This window comes from Mus caroli, unplaced genomic scaffold, assembly GCF_978045245.1.
Source record: "Mus caroli unplaced genomic scaffold, Mus_caroli_1 scaffold_7, whole genome shotgun sequence".
Lineage (NCBI taxonomy): Eukaryota > Metazoa > Chordata > Mammalia > Rodentia > Muridae > Mus > Mus caroli.
This window is the reverse complement of record NW_028227262.1, coordinates 144,405,048-144,422,816: the sequence shown is the minus strand read 5'-3', so window position 1 is coordinate 144,422,816 and position 17,769 is coordinate 144,405,048. Positions and strand designations below refer to the sequence as shown.

The 17,769-nt window shown below is 44.0% G+C and overlaps 1 protein-coding gene across 5 annotated transcripts in view; it reads left to right on the top strand.

The window, feature by feature from the left end:
- The first annotated feature begins 3,776 nt into the window (after positions 1 to 3,776).
- Positions 3,777 to 17,769, top strand: part of Ppp1r9a (protein phosphatase 1 regulatory subunit 9A) — a 269,586-nt gene continuing 255,593 nt past the window's right edge. For 3 of the 5 annotated variants that reach the window (XM_085840837.1, XM_085840839.1, XM_085840838.1), the window contains exons 1-2: positions 4,145 to 4,279; positions 6,047 to 7,665. In XM_085840837.1, coding sequence (XP_085696963.1) covers positions 6,268 to 7,665 — 1,398 coding nt within the window. In that variant the 5' untranslated portion in view covers positions 4,145 to 4,279; positions 6,047 to 6,267. Of the gene's footprint in view, positions 3,862 to 4,144; positions 4,280 to 4,371; positions 4,738 to 6,046; positions 7,666 to 17,769 lie in introns of those variants that run through there. The other 2 variants (XM_085840835.1, XM_085840836.1) reach the window with 2 other exon arrangements.

The following is a 17,769-nucleotide window of genomic DNA, read 5'->3' as shown; positions in this document are numbered from 1 at the left end:
CACACACACACATATACACACACACACACACACTTTTGATCATGTGGTCTCTTCTGAGTCTGTGAATTACTGGTTGCAAAAAGCAAGTAGTTCACAATATTCTGTGTGAGATTTTTAAATTTTTGCTATTTTGATCCCGGGTCTTGCTGTGTAGCCCAAGCTAACTTTGAACACTCCCTTCCTATCTCTCTCTCCCCTGTGCTGAGATACATACCACACTTGGGTTCTATAAGTGTTTTGATATGAAAAGTGTAAATCTCAACGGCAGGTCCATTTAGGATACTTAGCATGCTCACATAACCCTTCCAGTTGCAACAAGGGAAACCTCTGTCCCTAATCTCTACTACAACAGTAAGCTGTCAAACTGCAAGAACCTTTATAGACTCAGTATGTCTTTCATATGTGAGAAGTGTTACTTCATGGGGGGTTTCTGGATGGAATGAGTACCCTGTGTCTATTTGTATCTGTCCAATAGGGTGGCCTCTAGCCACAGGTAGCTATTGAGTCTCTCCAATATGGTTACTGTAGCTAAGGAAACAATGTATTCAACACCCACATGCACTGAGTTAGTACATGTCTAGTAGACCCTTCTACCGTCTGCAGGCCTTGGAAGTGTAAGGCCACTGCGGAGACACCAAGAGTCTTCACATAGCAGCATGGTGTTTATAAACCCTGTTATTCCTTCAATATGGACTTTCAAAAGTTTCACATTTTCAGAAAATAAGCCCCAAACCAAGCAGCCTTTTGGCTCCTTTTCTGTATGATTCATCTTTTTGTAGAGAGGTGTAAGACCGATTTTATTGCCAACTCTGCCCCCTTCTTCTACAGACAGAACTCAGCGATTAGATGCTGTATTTATTTAGGCTATTCTCTCAAAAAACCTGGTTTCTATGCTGCGTTGAAATGACAGAAATGTTTCCAGGAGATTATCCCAGACAGCACAAATGTTCTTTCCCAAAGTAGTGGCTGGAACCACAGCTCCTTCATACTGCCGGTTACATCTGTTGATACTTATAGCAGCAGCACCCACTTCTCAGACAGGAAATGCCAGTTTCTCGGTAAGGACAGAGAATATGAAGACGCTTAAAAAAGGGGGAAAAATGTCTATCTGAAAATCAGATCTACAAAATTAAGGATCTAGGGAGTTATTTAGAAACGGAAATATTTTCCTTTCATAGCACACAGATTCTTTGTGTATACTTGCCTGGCTATTCTCTCATCATTGTTTTCTAGGAAATGAAGTTGTAAATACATCACAAGGCCCAACCCTCCATTTCCCCCTCTGTAACATGTCCTGATATTTCAGGTTAGAGAGGTGGCTCAGTGGTCAGGTGCTGTACTGTTCTTCCTTAGGATTGGAGTTCAGTTCCCATCACCCACACCTGGTAGCTTCACACACTGTCTGTAACTCCAGTTCCGAGAGATCTGATACATGTTTCTAATCTCCATGAATACCCATATGTATTCATAGAGACCAGAAACATGTACTATCTATCTCATTCATGTACTATCTCATGATACATAAATACATACTCAAAAATCAAGTGAATCTTTAAAAATATAATTTGTTAGGAAAACATTGTTTTAATTAATTACTGCAGTGTATTGTATCATTTCCCTTTTTAGGGGGGAGGGGGTTTGAGACAGGGTTTCTCTGTATAGCCCTGGCTGTCCTGGAACTCACTTTGTAGACCAGGCTGGCCTTGAACTCAGAAATCCACCTGCCTCTGCCTCCCAAATGCTGGGATTAAAGGCGTGTGCCACCACACCCGGCTCATTTCCCTTTTTTATTGCTAACTTTTTGTGGCTTACTTGAATTAAGCTTGGTGGTTAGGTATGTGCAGAATAAGTACACACACATATGGTTCGGTACCATTTTTATTTTGGTTATAAATTGGGGCTGGGGAGGGCTTGGAATGTATCTGCAAAGATAATTCTAGGGCAGAATATAAAGATGGGGAAAATTACTGGAACATGGAAGGAAAAGAAGATCCTCATCCCAGAGCTGAGCCTACTTCTACCAATGAAAGGCAAGACTTCCAGCACAATTAGTGACATTTGCTGTAAAAGTTGAACACACACACACACACACACGTTAAAATAGCTATGAGCCAAGCTTAAGGACAGATCGAAAATGACCTTGGAAGTACCTCATTTCTTTTTCTAGACATTTTCTAGAAATCTCAAACAAGAACTTTTTTTTTTAAAGAAGATTTACTTATTATTATAGATAAGTACACTGTAGCTGTCTTCAGACACACCAAAAGAGGGTATCAGATTTTATTACGGGTGATTGTGAGCCACCATATGGTTGCTGGGATTTGAACTCGGGACCTTCGGAAGAAGAGCAGTCAGTGCTCTTATCTGCTGAGCCATTTCTCCAGGCCAAGAACTTTGTTTACAATAAAGATAGCCTATCTTTCCAAATTAGGGTGATCTAGAATTTTACAGTATCAACTGAAACCTGGAGGGCACGCCTGTGGGACTACCCCAGTATCTCATTTAAGTTCTTTGCTCATCCTTTGAAGACAATAGTTTCAAAACTGACCTGAATGATATATATCGGAAATGGTATATACTGGAAGGAAAACAAAGAGAAAGCCTCAGAGAATGTCCAGCTGTGTTCTGGAGTGTGCCTTCATCGTACCCTAAGTGTCTCTATCTACTCTAAAATACCCTTTAACAAGCCTCAATCCTGCAGCCTACTAATTCTAAAAATTCTGCATTAAAGCAAAGGTTGAGAATTTTAAAACCTAAATGACTAGGGAACAGACAGGCTGAAGGGCGGCAGCACTGAACAGACAGGCTGACGGGCGGCAGCCTGACCCCTGCCGTGGCTACTGAAATTCTAAATCTAACATTCAGTGCTGTATGGAATATTAAGTACTTTCGCCTCTTTCTAGATTGCCTGTATTGAGAGGGCTACACCATCTTGCTGCTTTTTCTATGCACACACACAATTTCTGGCTATTGTTGCTACTATATATTTATTTGTATTTTCCTGATTCGGTTTCTCTGAATAGCCTTGGCTGTCCTGGAAGTCACTCTGTTGTCCAGGGTGGTCTCAAACGCTAAGATTCATCTGCCTCTGCCTCTCTGCTGGGATTAAAGGCATGCGCCACCATTGGCCAGCTGTTTTTTCTGTATCTCCAGACAATGGCTGGATTATAGGGTGTCCACAAACTCAATTCTCCTGTCTTGGCCGTGTTGGGATTATGTGTGCACCTCATATACTATATATGTGTGGCAAAAACACAATTTTGACTCTTCAAAAATGGTACCTGTGCCCTACAGGGCTTTTGGATACATCAATGGTCTATATTGACCATCAAGGTCCATTTTGTATGAAGGAGAAGAGTATGGAACCTGTCACACTATTTGGGAGGAGAGGGTGTAGTGAGAGTTTTTAACAGGGCAAAACCAGGGAGTGTGAACAGAAAAGATATACAAGAAGAAAAGTCCAAAGTCCTCTTCATCCCTTTCCTTCTAGTAGAGTGGCCTTGAGGGTCGGCTGGATCATCCCAGTGGACACCACACTAGAGTAGACTAGGGCCTAGGTCTTGGCCTTCTAGGCCAGCTCAGGCCATGGCCAGGCCTTGGATGCCTGGGGTCACAGAGTTAACCACAGACTCTGTGGGGTCCACAGCATCTGGTAGTTCAAACCCTGCCCTGGAACGCACAGGCCTTGCCCTAAGTGCCAGAGCCCCCTCGCCCACGGTCTTGGGGGGGTGGGGCGGCCTTGCCTCGGACCGGTGCCTTTCGCCCTTCGTTGGCCGCCAGAGGCTCCCTCTCTCCCTCTCCTGGGATTTCGCTGCTGGGCTCCCTCTCTCTGCGGCCCTAGAGTTAATCCCATCAGCCGAGGTGAGGCACCTGTTACCCCGGGGCCCTCCTCATCCCCGCGGCCTGATCCCTAAGTCCATCGGGCCTCGCGGGCCTCAGGGCCGGGCGTGGGGGGCTCCCGCACGTGGGCCGAGCGGCGTCCCCAATCCCAGGCCGCAGGCGAGGGTGCCCGCTTGTGCGTCGGGTCCCCAGGCCGGGCCGCCATGGCTGGGGTGGAGGTGGGGGGTGGGGTGGGGGGGAGCGCAGCGCGCGTCCCGGGGCCGCCCCGCGCGGGCAAGACGCGCGTGGGGGGCCGAGGCGCGAGTGCAGGCGGCCGCCGCGCGCGCCGCGCCGTGACGAGCGGGCGGAGGGCACACGGTCGGCGCCGAGCCCCGCACGGTCACGGGGGGGCGGGGGGAAAGAGCGCCGAAGGAGTCCGACCTCCCGCCCGGGCCGCTCGGTAAGGGGGCGGCGTGCGGGTGGCGGGGCGGCGGGAGCGCGGGGACGCGGCGGCGTGCACAAAGGCGGACCCGCGGGCGGGTGGGGGTGGACTGCGGTCGGGGAGCGCCAGGGTGAGGAGCGGAGGCTTGATCCTCTGCGGGATCTATTGTTTCCCCGGCACACTGGGAGGAAAAGCAGAGGCATTCGTGTGATCGTCACCCTAGCCTTTGCTCTCTCTCCGCTCCAGTGTGGCCGGCGAGCTCGTCTCTCCCCCGGTGCCACATACCGGGATCCGCCTGGCAGCGGCCGGGAGCCGCCGCCAATGTGTTAGGACTTCAGGTGCTTCTTGGCACCAGGCTAGACTGCGACCTCCTCCTGCCTTAGCTCCTGGCGTCACCTGCTCTCCCGGCCCTGCCCCGGGGGCCGAGGGATGGCGTCCCGAACCGGGCTGGGGAAAATCAATCGGCTGCCTCTCAAGTTGGTGTTATTTATGTTTGTCTTTTGTGAGGGCAGGTTTTTGAATCCCCGGCGGCCCCCTTCGCCCCCGCCGCCTCCGCCCCCTCGGGCTTGAATTGGCGGTGGGAGGGAGCGGGGTGTGCAGCTAGGGGAGAGGGGAGGGTGTTTATGGGTAAAAAGGACATTGTCAACGCTTTCCAAAAAGGAAAGAAAGAAATAAAGGAAAAAACAAAAAACAAAAAACAAAACAAAACCAAAAACCAACCCAAACCACAGGCACTACATTCCTCTCTTGCTTGCCTGCATGGGCCATGCATGCATGCATGCATGCGTGCCTGCTGGGCCAGAAAGCGAGTTTTGAGAGCTGATTTAAGTGAAAGTGTGAGCTCCCTCAGCTGATGGTGCGTGAGCGTGATGTGGTTCCATCTAACATTAAAACAAAACAAAACAAACCAGAATAATAATAATAAAAATGTTTAGAACTGCGTTGAGTGCCTGAAGTGTTGGGCTGCTGGAGTCCTGATAGAAAATCCAGCTGTGGGCTGGAGGACAGCAAACATGCATGGCGTTTGCTTTTTTTTTTCTCTTCCTATCTTGAAGTTAGGGGCCAGAAAGAGTAGACAAATCAGGACTGTGGAAGGAAGTGTCATGGTATACCTGATTTCTGATTGTTACATTCTCATGCGTCTATTCCCAGGAGACTGCACTCCTTAGTTAATAATAGCCTCTTGGCTAGGAAACTTCCAAACACTGCATAGAAAAACTTACAGTAAAACTTAATTGACCTTCCAGAACTTACTTCTGTCTGCTTTGTCCTGAAATTGCACTGAAATCGATGCTTTAGCACGGTGTACATGAGACTGTTAACTCAGAACCATCAAAGAGGCCTCTGTAGCCATAGTTTTAGAGTTTGGAAACGTAGGCTCGAAACTTCGTAGGCTCGAAACTTTTCCCTGTTCTGCACGGTTATGGAAAATTCCCAAATCAAGTGGCCATTTTGATTTTTTTTTTAAAAGAAGTAAATGAGTTGTCGAGTTCTTTCATAATTCATTCACAGAAATACCTCAAACTTGGTCTAAAGCATTATTGTCAAGTGGTGTCAAGTGGTGTGTGTGTGTGTGTGTTTTGTAAGCATCTCCAAGTTATGTTTGTTACCAAGGACAAACTAGAATAACTCTTTAGCTCCTTAACTTTAAAGTCCCATTTCGAGGTAGTTGACTTGATGTGTGGCTAAAGCACTTAGAAAACAAAGTGTTAAGTGTTGACTAGTTGACTGAAGAGAAATTCAGATAAACATGTGAATTCAGAAACTCGTTCTTTTCTGTTACAGATGAACCTCTAGTCTTGCTTTGACAAAAGCTATTTTGTGTAACTCTTGACTGTGAATACATTTCTAATACAGCCTTTGGGATCGTCAAGGGACAAGTGTGCCATTTGAGAGGCCCTGTGCCTGGTCAGACCCTGGAGATTCAGAACAGAGGTCTGTTTCGTTTTTTGGTTGTTTTTCCGCGTGACCATTATGAGCATTGGCTTTTCACCCTTGAAGTAAACATGTTGAAGGCGGAATCTTCAGGTGAGCGGACCACTCTCAGAAGTGCCTCTCCTCACAGGAATGCGTACAGAACAGAGTTCCAGGCGCTGAAAAGTACTTTTGACAAACCCAAGTCAGATGGGGAACAGAAAACGAAAGAAGGTGAGGGCTCCCAGCAGAGCAGAGGTAGAAAGTATGGTTCCAATGTCAACAGAATTAAAAATCTATTTATGCAGATGGGTATGGAACCCAGTGAGAATGCTGCTATCGTTGCCAAAACCAGGGGGAAAGGTAGGCCCTCATCCCCTCAGAGAAGAATGAAGCCCAAAGAGTTTGTGGAGAAAACGGATGGCTCAGTGGTTAAGTTGGAGTCGTCTGTCTCTGAACGAATCAGTAGATTTGACACAATGCATGACGGCCCTTCGTATGCTAAGTTCACTGAGACTCGAAAGATGTTTGAGAGAAGTGTGCATGAGTCAGGGCAAAACCATCGCTATTCCCCAAAGAAAGAGAAAGGTGGAGGGACTGAACCACAGGATGAGTGGGGTGGCTCCAAGTCCAACAGAGGCAGCAGTGATTCCTTGGACAGCCTGAGCCCCCGAACGGAAGCTGTCTCTCCGACTGTGAGTCAGCTGAGTGCGGTGTTTGAGAACAGTGAGTCTCCAGGTGCTCTCACTTCTGGGAAGGCTGAGAGCGCTGACTACTCGGTGACCGGGCACTACCCCCTCAATTTACCATCTGTTACTGTCACCAATCTGGATACCTTTGGCCGTCTCAAGGATTCTAATTCGAAGGCTCCATCAAACAAACAAGATACTGATAGAGAGGATGCTCAGAAGAGCGATGCTGTGCCAGTACCGGAAGTGGCTCAGAAAGGTACCTCTTTAGCTTCATTGCCTAGTGAAGAGAGCCAGCTGAGCACGGAAGCCGAGGACGTCACAACAGCTCAACCAGAGGCTCTGGACAGCACTGATAAAGATAGTCCAGAAGAACCCTCTGCTGAAAACCAAGCAATGCCAAAGTCTTATATCCTTTCACCACGGAACGAGCCGTTAGAAGATGCTGAAGCTAATGTGGTTGGGGGTGAGACAGCTCAGCATCAGAAGAAAGACCTGACAGGTGGTGACCTAACCTCCCCTGATGCTTCTGCATCCAGCTGTGGAAGAGAAGTACCTGAAGACTCAAACAGTTTTGAGAGTTCCCACGTATACATGCATAGTGACTATAACGTGTATAGGGTGAGATCCAGGTATAACTCAGACTGGGGAGAGACAGGCACGGAGCAAGATGAGGAGGAAGACAGTGACGAGAACAATTATTACCAGCCTGATATGGAATACTCGGAGATAGTTGGCTTGCCGGAAGAAGAAGAAATCCCAGCAAATAGGAAAATTAAGTTTAGTTGTGCTCCGATTAAGGTAAGTATGCTTTTATAGATTGTTCCCTAAGTTTCCTTTCAGCATTGGGGCCTCTGCAGGATAGACTTGACAGCTACTGGGTTCTGTAAGAAATTGGAGGTTGTTGGTGTGCACCTGTTTCGGGTGACTTTAGGAGTGTGGAGCTGGAGAGGTATCAGTCTGATTTGTTAATGTGATGTCTGTGGGTATAAACCCCCAGTGAGGAATCATAAAGGTGAACAAGTTTTTGAGATACATTCCAGTGGGGTGGAACACACACAAACACACACACATACACACACACGAACCAAACAGCAGGAATTGTTGAAATACAACTGCTTTTACAAGATTTAATATTACCTGTCAATAATCACTTTCCGACTGCTTTATAAGACAGGAAATAAGATACACTGGGTGATCTGTGCTAGCCTTGAAGTTTTATTTACGTGCTAAATGTATTGGAGTCCTCCCTTCAGTGTAAGTGGATCATGTTGCTGAACTTTCTTTCTTCCTTTTTGCATGGCTACTTGGTTGTGAACATTTGCTTTATGGAAGTATATCAGCTGACTTAAGTACTTGGTCTGCAAAGCTGTGACAATATACAACTTCAATTTCAGAATGTGTTACGTTGTTTTATGGTGAAATTTTGTGAAGGGAAGTGTAAGTGACTTGCTCTTCGTCGCATTATTTTTTCCTCTTCTATATCGGCTAAATGCCAGTTGAATTGAGATGCTTAGTAGCTAACATTTGATCCAGGAGAGGAGCAGAAAGCCTCTTAGCAGCCAGTGGCAGAACGCCCTTAGTGCAAAATGGCAATGCTGTCTGGAGGCCGTTGGTCGAGCATTGGAACCCCCTGGAGTGCTTTTTCAGAGTGTACTTGCCAGACCCTTAGATTCTGGCATCATGTCTGTGTGGACTTCGGGGAGTTGGGGTGCAAAGGTGTACATCACTTTCTAGCACAAATGATGCCCAGATGATAGATTTGGAATTTGATAGTGTACCTTTACAGTCACTGACTATTGTCATTTCCGACCCATGGACTTGCATATGAAGCTGGAAGGTAGAGAACTTACGTGGGATCTCCACAGAAATGCCTGGCACTGCTGTGACTAAGCAATGATATTTTGAAATAAAGTAAAATCCTGTGAAATTCTGTATAGATGTTAGTAAGGCAGAGTTACTAGTATAGGGTGGGCACTTTGGGTCAGAATTACCACATGCAGTTCATCTATGTTTACAATGAACCAGAGATATGAATTTAGTTTTAGAGTAACCTGTGTCCTTGGATGTTAAAATGAATCAGTGATATGAATTAAGTTGGAAAATAAGTTGTGTCCTTGGATGTTTTAATGCCTTCTTGTATTAATTCTCTCTGTTTGCCCCATCTTGGGTGTTATTCTCATTTTTAGGCACCAACTTCAAAGATATCCTTTCCCTAATCCTGTCCAGTGAGCTCCCAGGTCTTACCATTTAACTGTCTTTGAACATCATCTTTCTTTCCCTTAGGAAGAAACTGGTAAGATTAAACTGTTTTAAACTGAACAAGAGATACATAGCTGAAATAACTCTTCAAGGAGTTTGTTAATCCAGGCCCCTGACTGCTTAAAGCAGGGGAATAGCAGATTACAAACGTTTATCATCTAGCCTGTTAGCCTGCGAGTCTCGGGTCTTGTGATACACAGACCATAACTGCGCAGTGGTTAGCATGGTGGATTTTAAAGGACCTGTCATTGAAGTATGTTTTCGTGTGTGAGCAAGCCAGCTCTTTGGGTACGAAAATTTGAAATTCAGACTTTCTTGTTTCTATTGTTTAAAATAATATGTGTGTTGCCTCTTTCAATCAAACTGGTTTTAATATAGAAAAAGAGAATGTGTGCATTTGGCCCATTTCATAAAGAACCTGGAAGATCAGAGTAAAGGAGAGCCTTGGCCTTTCACTGACCTGTTAACTAGTTGGAGTGAATGAAGTTTGCGAACACAAGTGCCATTCTTCTCTCCTTTATGTCCAATGAACGGGACAATTACTCTTTCTTGTTGCTTCCCTTGTTTAACAGGAAAGTGGATACACATGGACATTTGTAAGCAGCTTTCTACTGATGGGATAGATTGGTTCATTCGCCAATTTAAAATATTTTTTTCCCCTCAGAGGTGGTAATTTAAAAACAAAATTCACCCAGTGCTTTTGTAGGTGCATCTGTGTGTTAGTCGTGCTGCTAGCTGCAGACCATACTCCTTTCTGTAAGATTAGCCCTTCTGGGGCTTAGTAGTCAGCTCTTGGGACATCTCATTTCCGACAAACTCAGGTTAAACAGTGTAACAGACTGTGCCCAAATGTCTCGTGAGTTTGAGTTCCTGGCTGTACTTGATGTGCAGTGAATGACAGGGATCCCATGGGTTATTTGGAACAGAATATGTTCACCCATCCACTATCTGTGCTCGATTATATTTGTAAAGGTTTAATTAGGCAATGGGAAGTTAAGATTAAACTACTTTTCTTTGCTGTTTAAACACTCTTTCTTTGAGAAGCAACAGAAAGTGTACTCTTTACAGAAATAATGTTTGCAACCTTTGTAGTTTTGGCAATCCCTTATTTTTCTAAACTAGGTAAACTATTCTCAACATATTTAGCTCTTCATTTGTCTCCGGCAGGAGCTTTGTGGTGTGGTACTGTTTCTAAAGTCTAGCTCACTCCTCTTACAGAGATTCAGTAAATGTTCAAGATCTTAGGATGTCTTAAATTTGGACCCAGAAAAACAAACAAACAAACAAACAAACAAACAATAATAGTTGACCTTTCCTGCAACATATTCCTTAAATTTATTAGTTATTTGACATTGGTAACATACATTGAGACATGGTGGCACATGCCTGTGTTCTAAGGATTTGAAAGGCTGGAGTAGGAGGATTGAAGCTTCAGGGCCACCGTGGGATACATTGTAAGAAACTGTTTCAGTACCCTGTCCTCCTCCAAAAGAGAGCATTGTATTGCTGGCCAGAAGTTAGTGGAGTTTCCCTGTCTTTTTACAGGCACAGCAGTTTCTAAGTGTATAGGTTGATGATTTTAATAAGGTCATGGACTATCAGAATAAGATTATTAATAGAAAGTACAAACCTTACTTTGAGAGAATGCTATGGCCAATATTAATTTAAGGTGTAGAATGATGTTTTGATTTTCAGAAAAAATTTAAAAGCAAGGAATTTAATAAAAGCAAATGTCAATCAAGGCCAAGTGAGAGTAGCCGTTGTCACTATTTTTTCTATCGTTTTAAAACATTTACTGAGGCTCTAGTATGTGTCAGAAAGACTATGAATAAAACCCATGCCCTCCCAGTAAGGGAGGCTCTGTCACAGAGAGGGGGATGGTGGGAGGTGGGGATCCCATTAAGAAGGCTTTCAGTCTCATCTGCTGTTTAGTGACCTTCCTTGAGTCTCATTAAGGAACCCGTGAATAACCCTTTCTATGACTAGCAGCCTTATGTTCTGTAGGTTTGTATCCTTGAAATGGCGTCCTCTGAAAAAGATTTTCTTAACTCCCATTCAGTATGAGTATAGCAGAATTAATGTTGTGGTGCGATGTGTTATCTGCTTCAAGTGTTTCTCAAACTGTGCTGCACTTTTGTGACCTGGTGGTCAGAGTAGTATAGGCAAGGGCAGAGGCGCTTCTTTCAGTGTTCAGAGGGGCCTTGGAAGCCTTGGAGGATGTTTCTTTATATTTTCTGCCTTCTGGGGGCTCAGAGTCACTGTCCTGGGCATATAGTGCTTATTTTTTTCAGTAAGGACACTCAGAACAGAGTTCTGAGGTCCAGCTTTTTGTGTCTGTGGAGGCTTTTAGTTTCAATAGTGCTTCTTAAACTGTAATATGCTTATGAATCACTTGGAGATCTTGTTAAAATGCAGATTCTGTTTCTGTAGGTGTTCCCTGAGAAACTACCTTGATGCAGTCATTCCATCCTGAGCACGGTGCCAGCCAGGCAAGCTATTGCAGAGGGGGACTCAACAAAGGCAGCCAGCAACCAGGCTACAATGATTGAATCTGCAGTTTTCTCAACTCAGTTTAAGACTCAGGTTTAGATTCAAGAGGCAAGCCATTAAAGTAGGTTGATACATTTAAGAGAGGCACAAAGGGCTGGATACTTAGCTCAGCGGTAGAGTACTTGAGGTTCTCTCTGAGTCTTGCCGTGTAGCATAAACTGTCCTTGTTGGTCTCTTTCACAGCAGCCTTCCTCCATTGATTGCGGGGCTCTGAGGAGCAGAGCTGATGTCGGGGTATCAGTGTATTGAGCCTGGGCTGGTCAGTAAGAAGACACTGACATGCTGTGGCTCTGTGAGCTTGTCTGCTGATACCCACAGGTCTTATTTGCTTTCCTCAGGGCGATCCCCTGCAGTTCCAGAGAAAGGCCATTTGAAGTGTTGAAGTGAGTAGCTTTATAGGGAGGTGACACAGCTGTCAGCCCAGAGGTGACAGTGATGACTTCAAGTGTCAGTCCCTTCAGCCTCCTTCTTCCTTTCTCTCTCTCTCTCTCTCTCTCTCCCTCCCTCCCTCCCTTTCTCTCTCTCCCTCCTTCCCTCTTTCTTTCTTTTTTTTTTTTTTTTTTGGTTTTTCGAGACAGGGTTTCTCTGTGTAGCCCTGGCTGTCCTGGAACTCACTTTGTAGAACAGGCTGGCCTTGAAATCAGAAATCCGCCTGCCTCTGCCTCCCGAGTGCTGGGATTAAAGGCGTGGGCCACCACCCAGGCTTCTGTCGTATTTTCTGTGTATTCTGTTTGTATAACGGGTGATTACTAACTCACCTGTTTTAAGTATGTTTTCGAAACTGAATTTTGCCTTTGCTCTACCTGTTTGCATTTTCATCATGTGTACGTCCCCAAGCCGGTGGTAGCTCTTTCTTCTCATAAGCTACTTCCCACGTTTGATGTCACTCCTGAGGGCATTCACCTACTGCACTTGTTTTCTTTCTTTTCCCAGGCTGGGGTGGGATGGGTTAGGCAGTGCTGGGTATTGAGTCTGGGGCTTAGGCATTCTAGTGAACTACTCCACCACCGAACCAAATCTTCAGTCTCATACGTTTTCTCTACTTCTATAATAGAATTTAATAGTTTAAAATACCATAGTAAACGTATTGAACAGTAAATCAGGACTGGAAAATGAGAGTCTATATTTTCTTTTCTTTTCCTATTTTATTCTTGGGATAAAGTTTCTCTAGGTAGCCCTCCTTGATTGACAATGAAACGTTTTGTGACCCAGTGTGGTCTTGAACTCTTGGCAGCCCTCCTGCCTCAGCTATTTGAGTGCTGAGGTTACAGGTGTGCGCCATCCGACCAGTGCTGCATTTCTCACAAGGTCCTAAGTTGTGCCAGTTTTGCTCCCCAGACCCCTCTTTGGATTTCAGAGTGAAGCACAGTGTTTGGCTCCCCAGGGAAGCTGCCATAATATGATCAACAGTCTGCTCCCTGGGTGGGGCTGCTTAAGTGGGTTGTGTGCAGTTATCCAGGGCACAGTTTCTGGATGCCAAAGTGGGTTATGGTGTTTGTATTCAGGAGTTGGGGTCATTAAACACCACAGCCTCGCCCCTCCTGAAGCTTCTATTATAAACAGACAGGAGGGGAAGGAAGGTTTTGGTTGATTGAGAAGTTCCACTCCTTTCGTTCTTTTGGGGGCATCTAAATCAATACGCTTCTAGAGGAAAATATAAGCATTGTCATCATCACTGTCTTGTTTTTATTTGGATTACTTTGAAAGCATAACATTGAAATTGGATTTCCTCTTATGTTTTGACGTTTTGTAACCTATGGTTCATAATGAAACAAATGAAAAATGTCAACTAATTGAATATATTCTGCAGAATCGAATAATACATGCAAAATCAGTCCCTTGCCTAAAATTTAAGGCTATACACTATATGCTTGGTTCTTGATCACTGAACACTTATCATTTGTTTATAAAGAGATTTTTTTTCCTATAGCAAATCATATTTGATATTTCCTTGCGTTTTGTACCAAATTTTGAAGATTTTGCTCAGGATAACTATCTTGTCTTTGCACTAAACTTCCTTACAAGAACACAGGTTGCTGGATTCATGAGCTTTCAAAGTAAGATGGCGAGTTTTGGGGCAGGGGGATAATTGTTAATGTTCATATATAACTTACCTCATTAACCCAACAATCTGCTAATATGGAGTAATTTGATTTAAATCTTTGCATTTGATTTTTTTTTCCTAACATCTTCATTACTATACCCAAAACAGTAGCTTAGGGATTTGTTCAGAAAGCCAATTAAATTCTGAGCAAACAAACAAACCTCAGAAAACAATTCGTTTCTTTTATTCTGCTTCATAATTCTCTTCCTGGTCCGTTCTTACGCTTCCCCATCAACAAGCTCTTCATGTTGGCAACACTGAAAGCAAGCTAATGTGACTTCCTCCTCACTGAAGGAAGCAACTGGCAGCAGCGATTTGCTGAAAGGTGGCCTTTATGTTTCTGCTCGGATAATATCCTTATGGGGAGTGTATTGTTTGGAAGGAAAAAGGAGAGTTAAAGGGAAGGGCATGCTAGGTAGCTATGCACTGTTTTTGAATATTCAATGATGATCTACCATTTTGTATTGAAATAAAATTAAACAATCGAAAAGTACACTATTTCTAGTATACTGTTCATTTTCACTGGGTGGTCTAACCATCACTAGTATCTAATTCTAGAATGTTTCCATCACCCAGCCAAAAAGCTCCCAGCCTGTTTGTTAATGATCATGCCCAGTTTCTCTTCCTACATCCTGTGGCAGACAGTAATCTAGTTCCTGTCTCTGTGGCTTTGCCTCTTCTGGACATCTCATGCCCACGGAATCGGAGTGAAGCTTTTTTTTTTTTTTTTTTTTAAAGATTTATTTATTTTTATTATATATAAGTACACTGTAGCTGTCTTCAGACACTCCAGAAGAGGGAGTCAGATCTCATTACGGATGGTTGTGAGCCACCATGTGGTTGCTGGGATTTGAACTTTGGACCTTCGGAAGAGCAGACGGGTGCTCTTACCCACTGAGCCATCTCACCAGCCCGGAGTGAAGCTTTTAAGAGCATGTAGGTGATGCAGTGAATATGTCTCTTAAGTTGAGAGACACTGGCAGGCGACAGGGAAATCTGACAGCAAAGACAGAGGAAGACAGGTGCTTCCTTTTAATGATGTCTCACCAGACAAAGCTTCCAGACCTCGGAAGGAGCAGAATGCAAGGCGAATGGAGGAGCCTAGGATCATATGACGACAGACGGACACTGGGATAGCTTGCTTGCTTGGGACAGTGCACTTCCCTGTTAGGGAGGTGTTTCAAGGCAAGGTGTTGCTTGTTAGCTTCCTATACTTTGGAACTTCCAGTGTAGACCGGGTTGGCCTCCATTTTGGAGTGATCCTTCTCCTTCTGCCTCCCAGTTGCTGGGACTAAACTTTTGCCCCAGTTCTCCCTGCCTGTGTTCTAAAGGTCTGTGGTGAGCCAGAACTGTCATTCACACAATTTTCAGAAAGGACTGCTTATGCTAATATCCGTTTCCATTATTACGTTGAGTGCTTTTTAAATTTTTTATTTTTATTTTTATATTTTTAGAAAAAGCCCGCTAGGCGTGGTGGTGGCGCACGCCTTTAATCCCAGCACTCGGGAGGCAGAGGCAGGCAGATTTCTGAGTTCGAGGCCAGCTTGGTCTACAAAGTGAGTTCCAGGACAGCCAAGGCTATACAGAGAAACCTTGTCTCCAACAACAACAACAACACCCCCCTAAAACAAACAAACAAACAAAAAAAAACAAACAAAAAGAAAAAAAGAAAAAAGAAAAAAAGAAAAGGTCTAACGATGTCAAGGTTGTTTCTTACCTACTAGGTTTTGACTTTGCTTTCAGTGTCTTTTGTTGTTGTTGATTGCGATTGCTTATGGGCAAATTTCAGTCTTTACTTAGATGCTGAGAATTAACTTGGTAGTAGGCAGACTTGGACAGAGCCTTTGGCTTTCTCGCTGTGATTGAGGCTGGCTAATTTGTGGCTGGCTAAGATATCTGGTTATGCTAGATGGTTGTAATTCTCTGGCTGTATCTTAGACATAATTGTACTGGACGGTAATCATGCATGCTTGTGCCATTATTTGAAAGAGAAATTCTGAAGATAACTTTTTGTTAAACTGTTAATATGAGTAACATATTATATAGCTCCTGTATCTCATTTGTACCATGGCTCCTACTGAAATCTTAAAAGTGGTTAAAATATTAAACGAAAGGAAGTCATCTTAATAGAGTGGATTTGAGAGCAGTGTGTCTTTTGAAAGTAAGGGTTGAGTATATGTTAAACCCCTGCTGAAGAACGAAGAAGAACGAGAGGCTTCTGGGTACTCTAATGGCTGACATGCTAATTGCTTCCACTCACTTCTGTTCTGGAAATAGCTTCATAGCAGAGTTCAGAGTGATTGAAGTATTGATAAGTTTTCCTTTGCACAGTTCCTAAATTCTCAGCCTAACTATTTCTTTCTCAAGTACCAGTCTGTACAAAGAAATTAAATACCTCACGTGTAAATATACTCAGAAATTTTATTTCCCAAAAGAAAATTTTGTTTGCTTACTTAATATATTTTTAAAACTGTGTATGTAGTGTTAGAACTATTCCCTATATATTTATGGATGGATGGGGGATAAGTTACACACTAAGTTTTATATAATGTGCTGACTCAACTGACTGGGTTGACTGAGTGACAGCACAGATACAGAAAGCTGGTGTCAGATGGGTCCTGCCCCCTGGGGGAAGGGTACCAGCAATGGTCCTGAAAACCATTTGTCAGCAGGAACAAAAGAGGAAGGGGATAGGGTAGCTAATCTCCGTAGGAGGCCTTGGTAAGAGAGCAGTCGCAAGTTGGAGTCCTGGCAGTCTGCATGCAGTGTCAATTCTGTACTTGGACCTGGAAAAGGCCTTGCCATTTTCATGGGTCTGAGGCACTGAGGATCTTGACATGGCTGTGTTCATGTCAGTAAGACACACAGGACTTCGTACTTTTCCCACGGAGAAAGTACCCATTTTCTCTTAGAAACTTTAACATTGAGCTGTGGACCTTAAAACAAATGCAAATTAGCCTTACAAAATAAGACTAGCTGCTTGACACTTTAACACAGGCCTGATAATCTTAGCGCTTGGGAAGTAGAGGCTGGCGGATTAGGTATTTAAACTCACCTTCAGCAACATAATTAAGGTAGTGTGCTCTGTGAGGCTTTGTCTCAAACAAAAACATCACTAACATCATCATCATCAACATCACCTGTAATAACAAAGAAAGGCTGAGGCTGGCAGGAAGGCAGGAGAATGGAGAGTAGGAGGTTAGCCTGGGCTATATATCAACACTTTGCCTCAAAAAAAAAACCAACCAACCAAACAAACAAGCAAAGAAACAAATAAACAAAAAACACCTCTGGACTAGAAATGAAATGTGTGATAATATAGTTATATAGTAGGCATTTTCTCACAGCTAAGATCAATACCTAACAGAAGCAACTTTTTTTTTGTTTTGTTTTTTGAGACAGGGTTTCTCTGTGTAGCCCTGGCTGTCCTGGAACTCATTCTGTAGACCAGGCTGGCCTCGAACTCAGAAATCCGCCTGCCTCTGCCTTCCAAGTGCTGGGATTAAAGGCGTGCACCACCACTGCCCAGCCTAACAGAAGCAATTTAAGAAAGGATTTTGGCACACAGTTTCAGGGGGTGTAGTCCCTCAAGGTGGGATACTTTTTGCACGCCAATACCAAACATTATTTTAGAAATATCTGTAGGTAGCCAATACTGCTACTCATAATTTCTGTATACTGTGCTTATTACCTGGTGAAGGTGCAATCTTTCATGTGTTTGTAATTGACTTTTTCAGGAGCTGACTATTGAACTCCAAGTCTTAGTTAGACTACATAATACTCTCCTACTGAATCACATCCCCTATATAAGCTTGATTTCTCACCTGTCAACCTTTTCTGTTTACTGCCTTTTGGGTTAGTAATGTTTGTAAGGATTACATTGCTATTTGTGTTAGTAGAAAGTAAAGTAATTTACAGTTCCAGTAAAAGGGGAATGGTTGAATTTGTCATGATGGCAGTGCCTTAGAGGAGAGTGCTGTGCAGCTCAT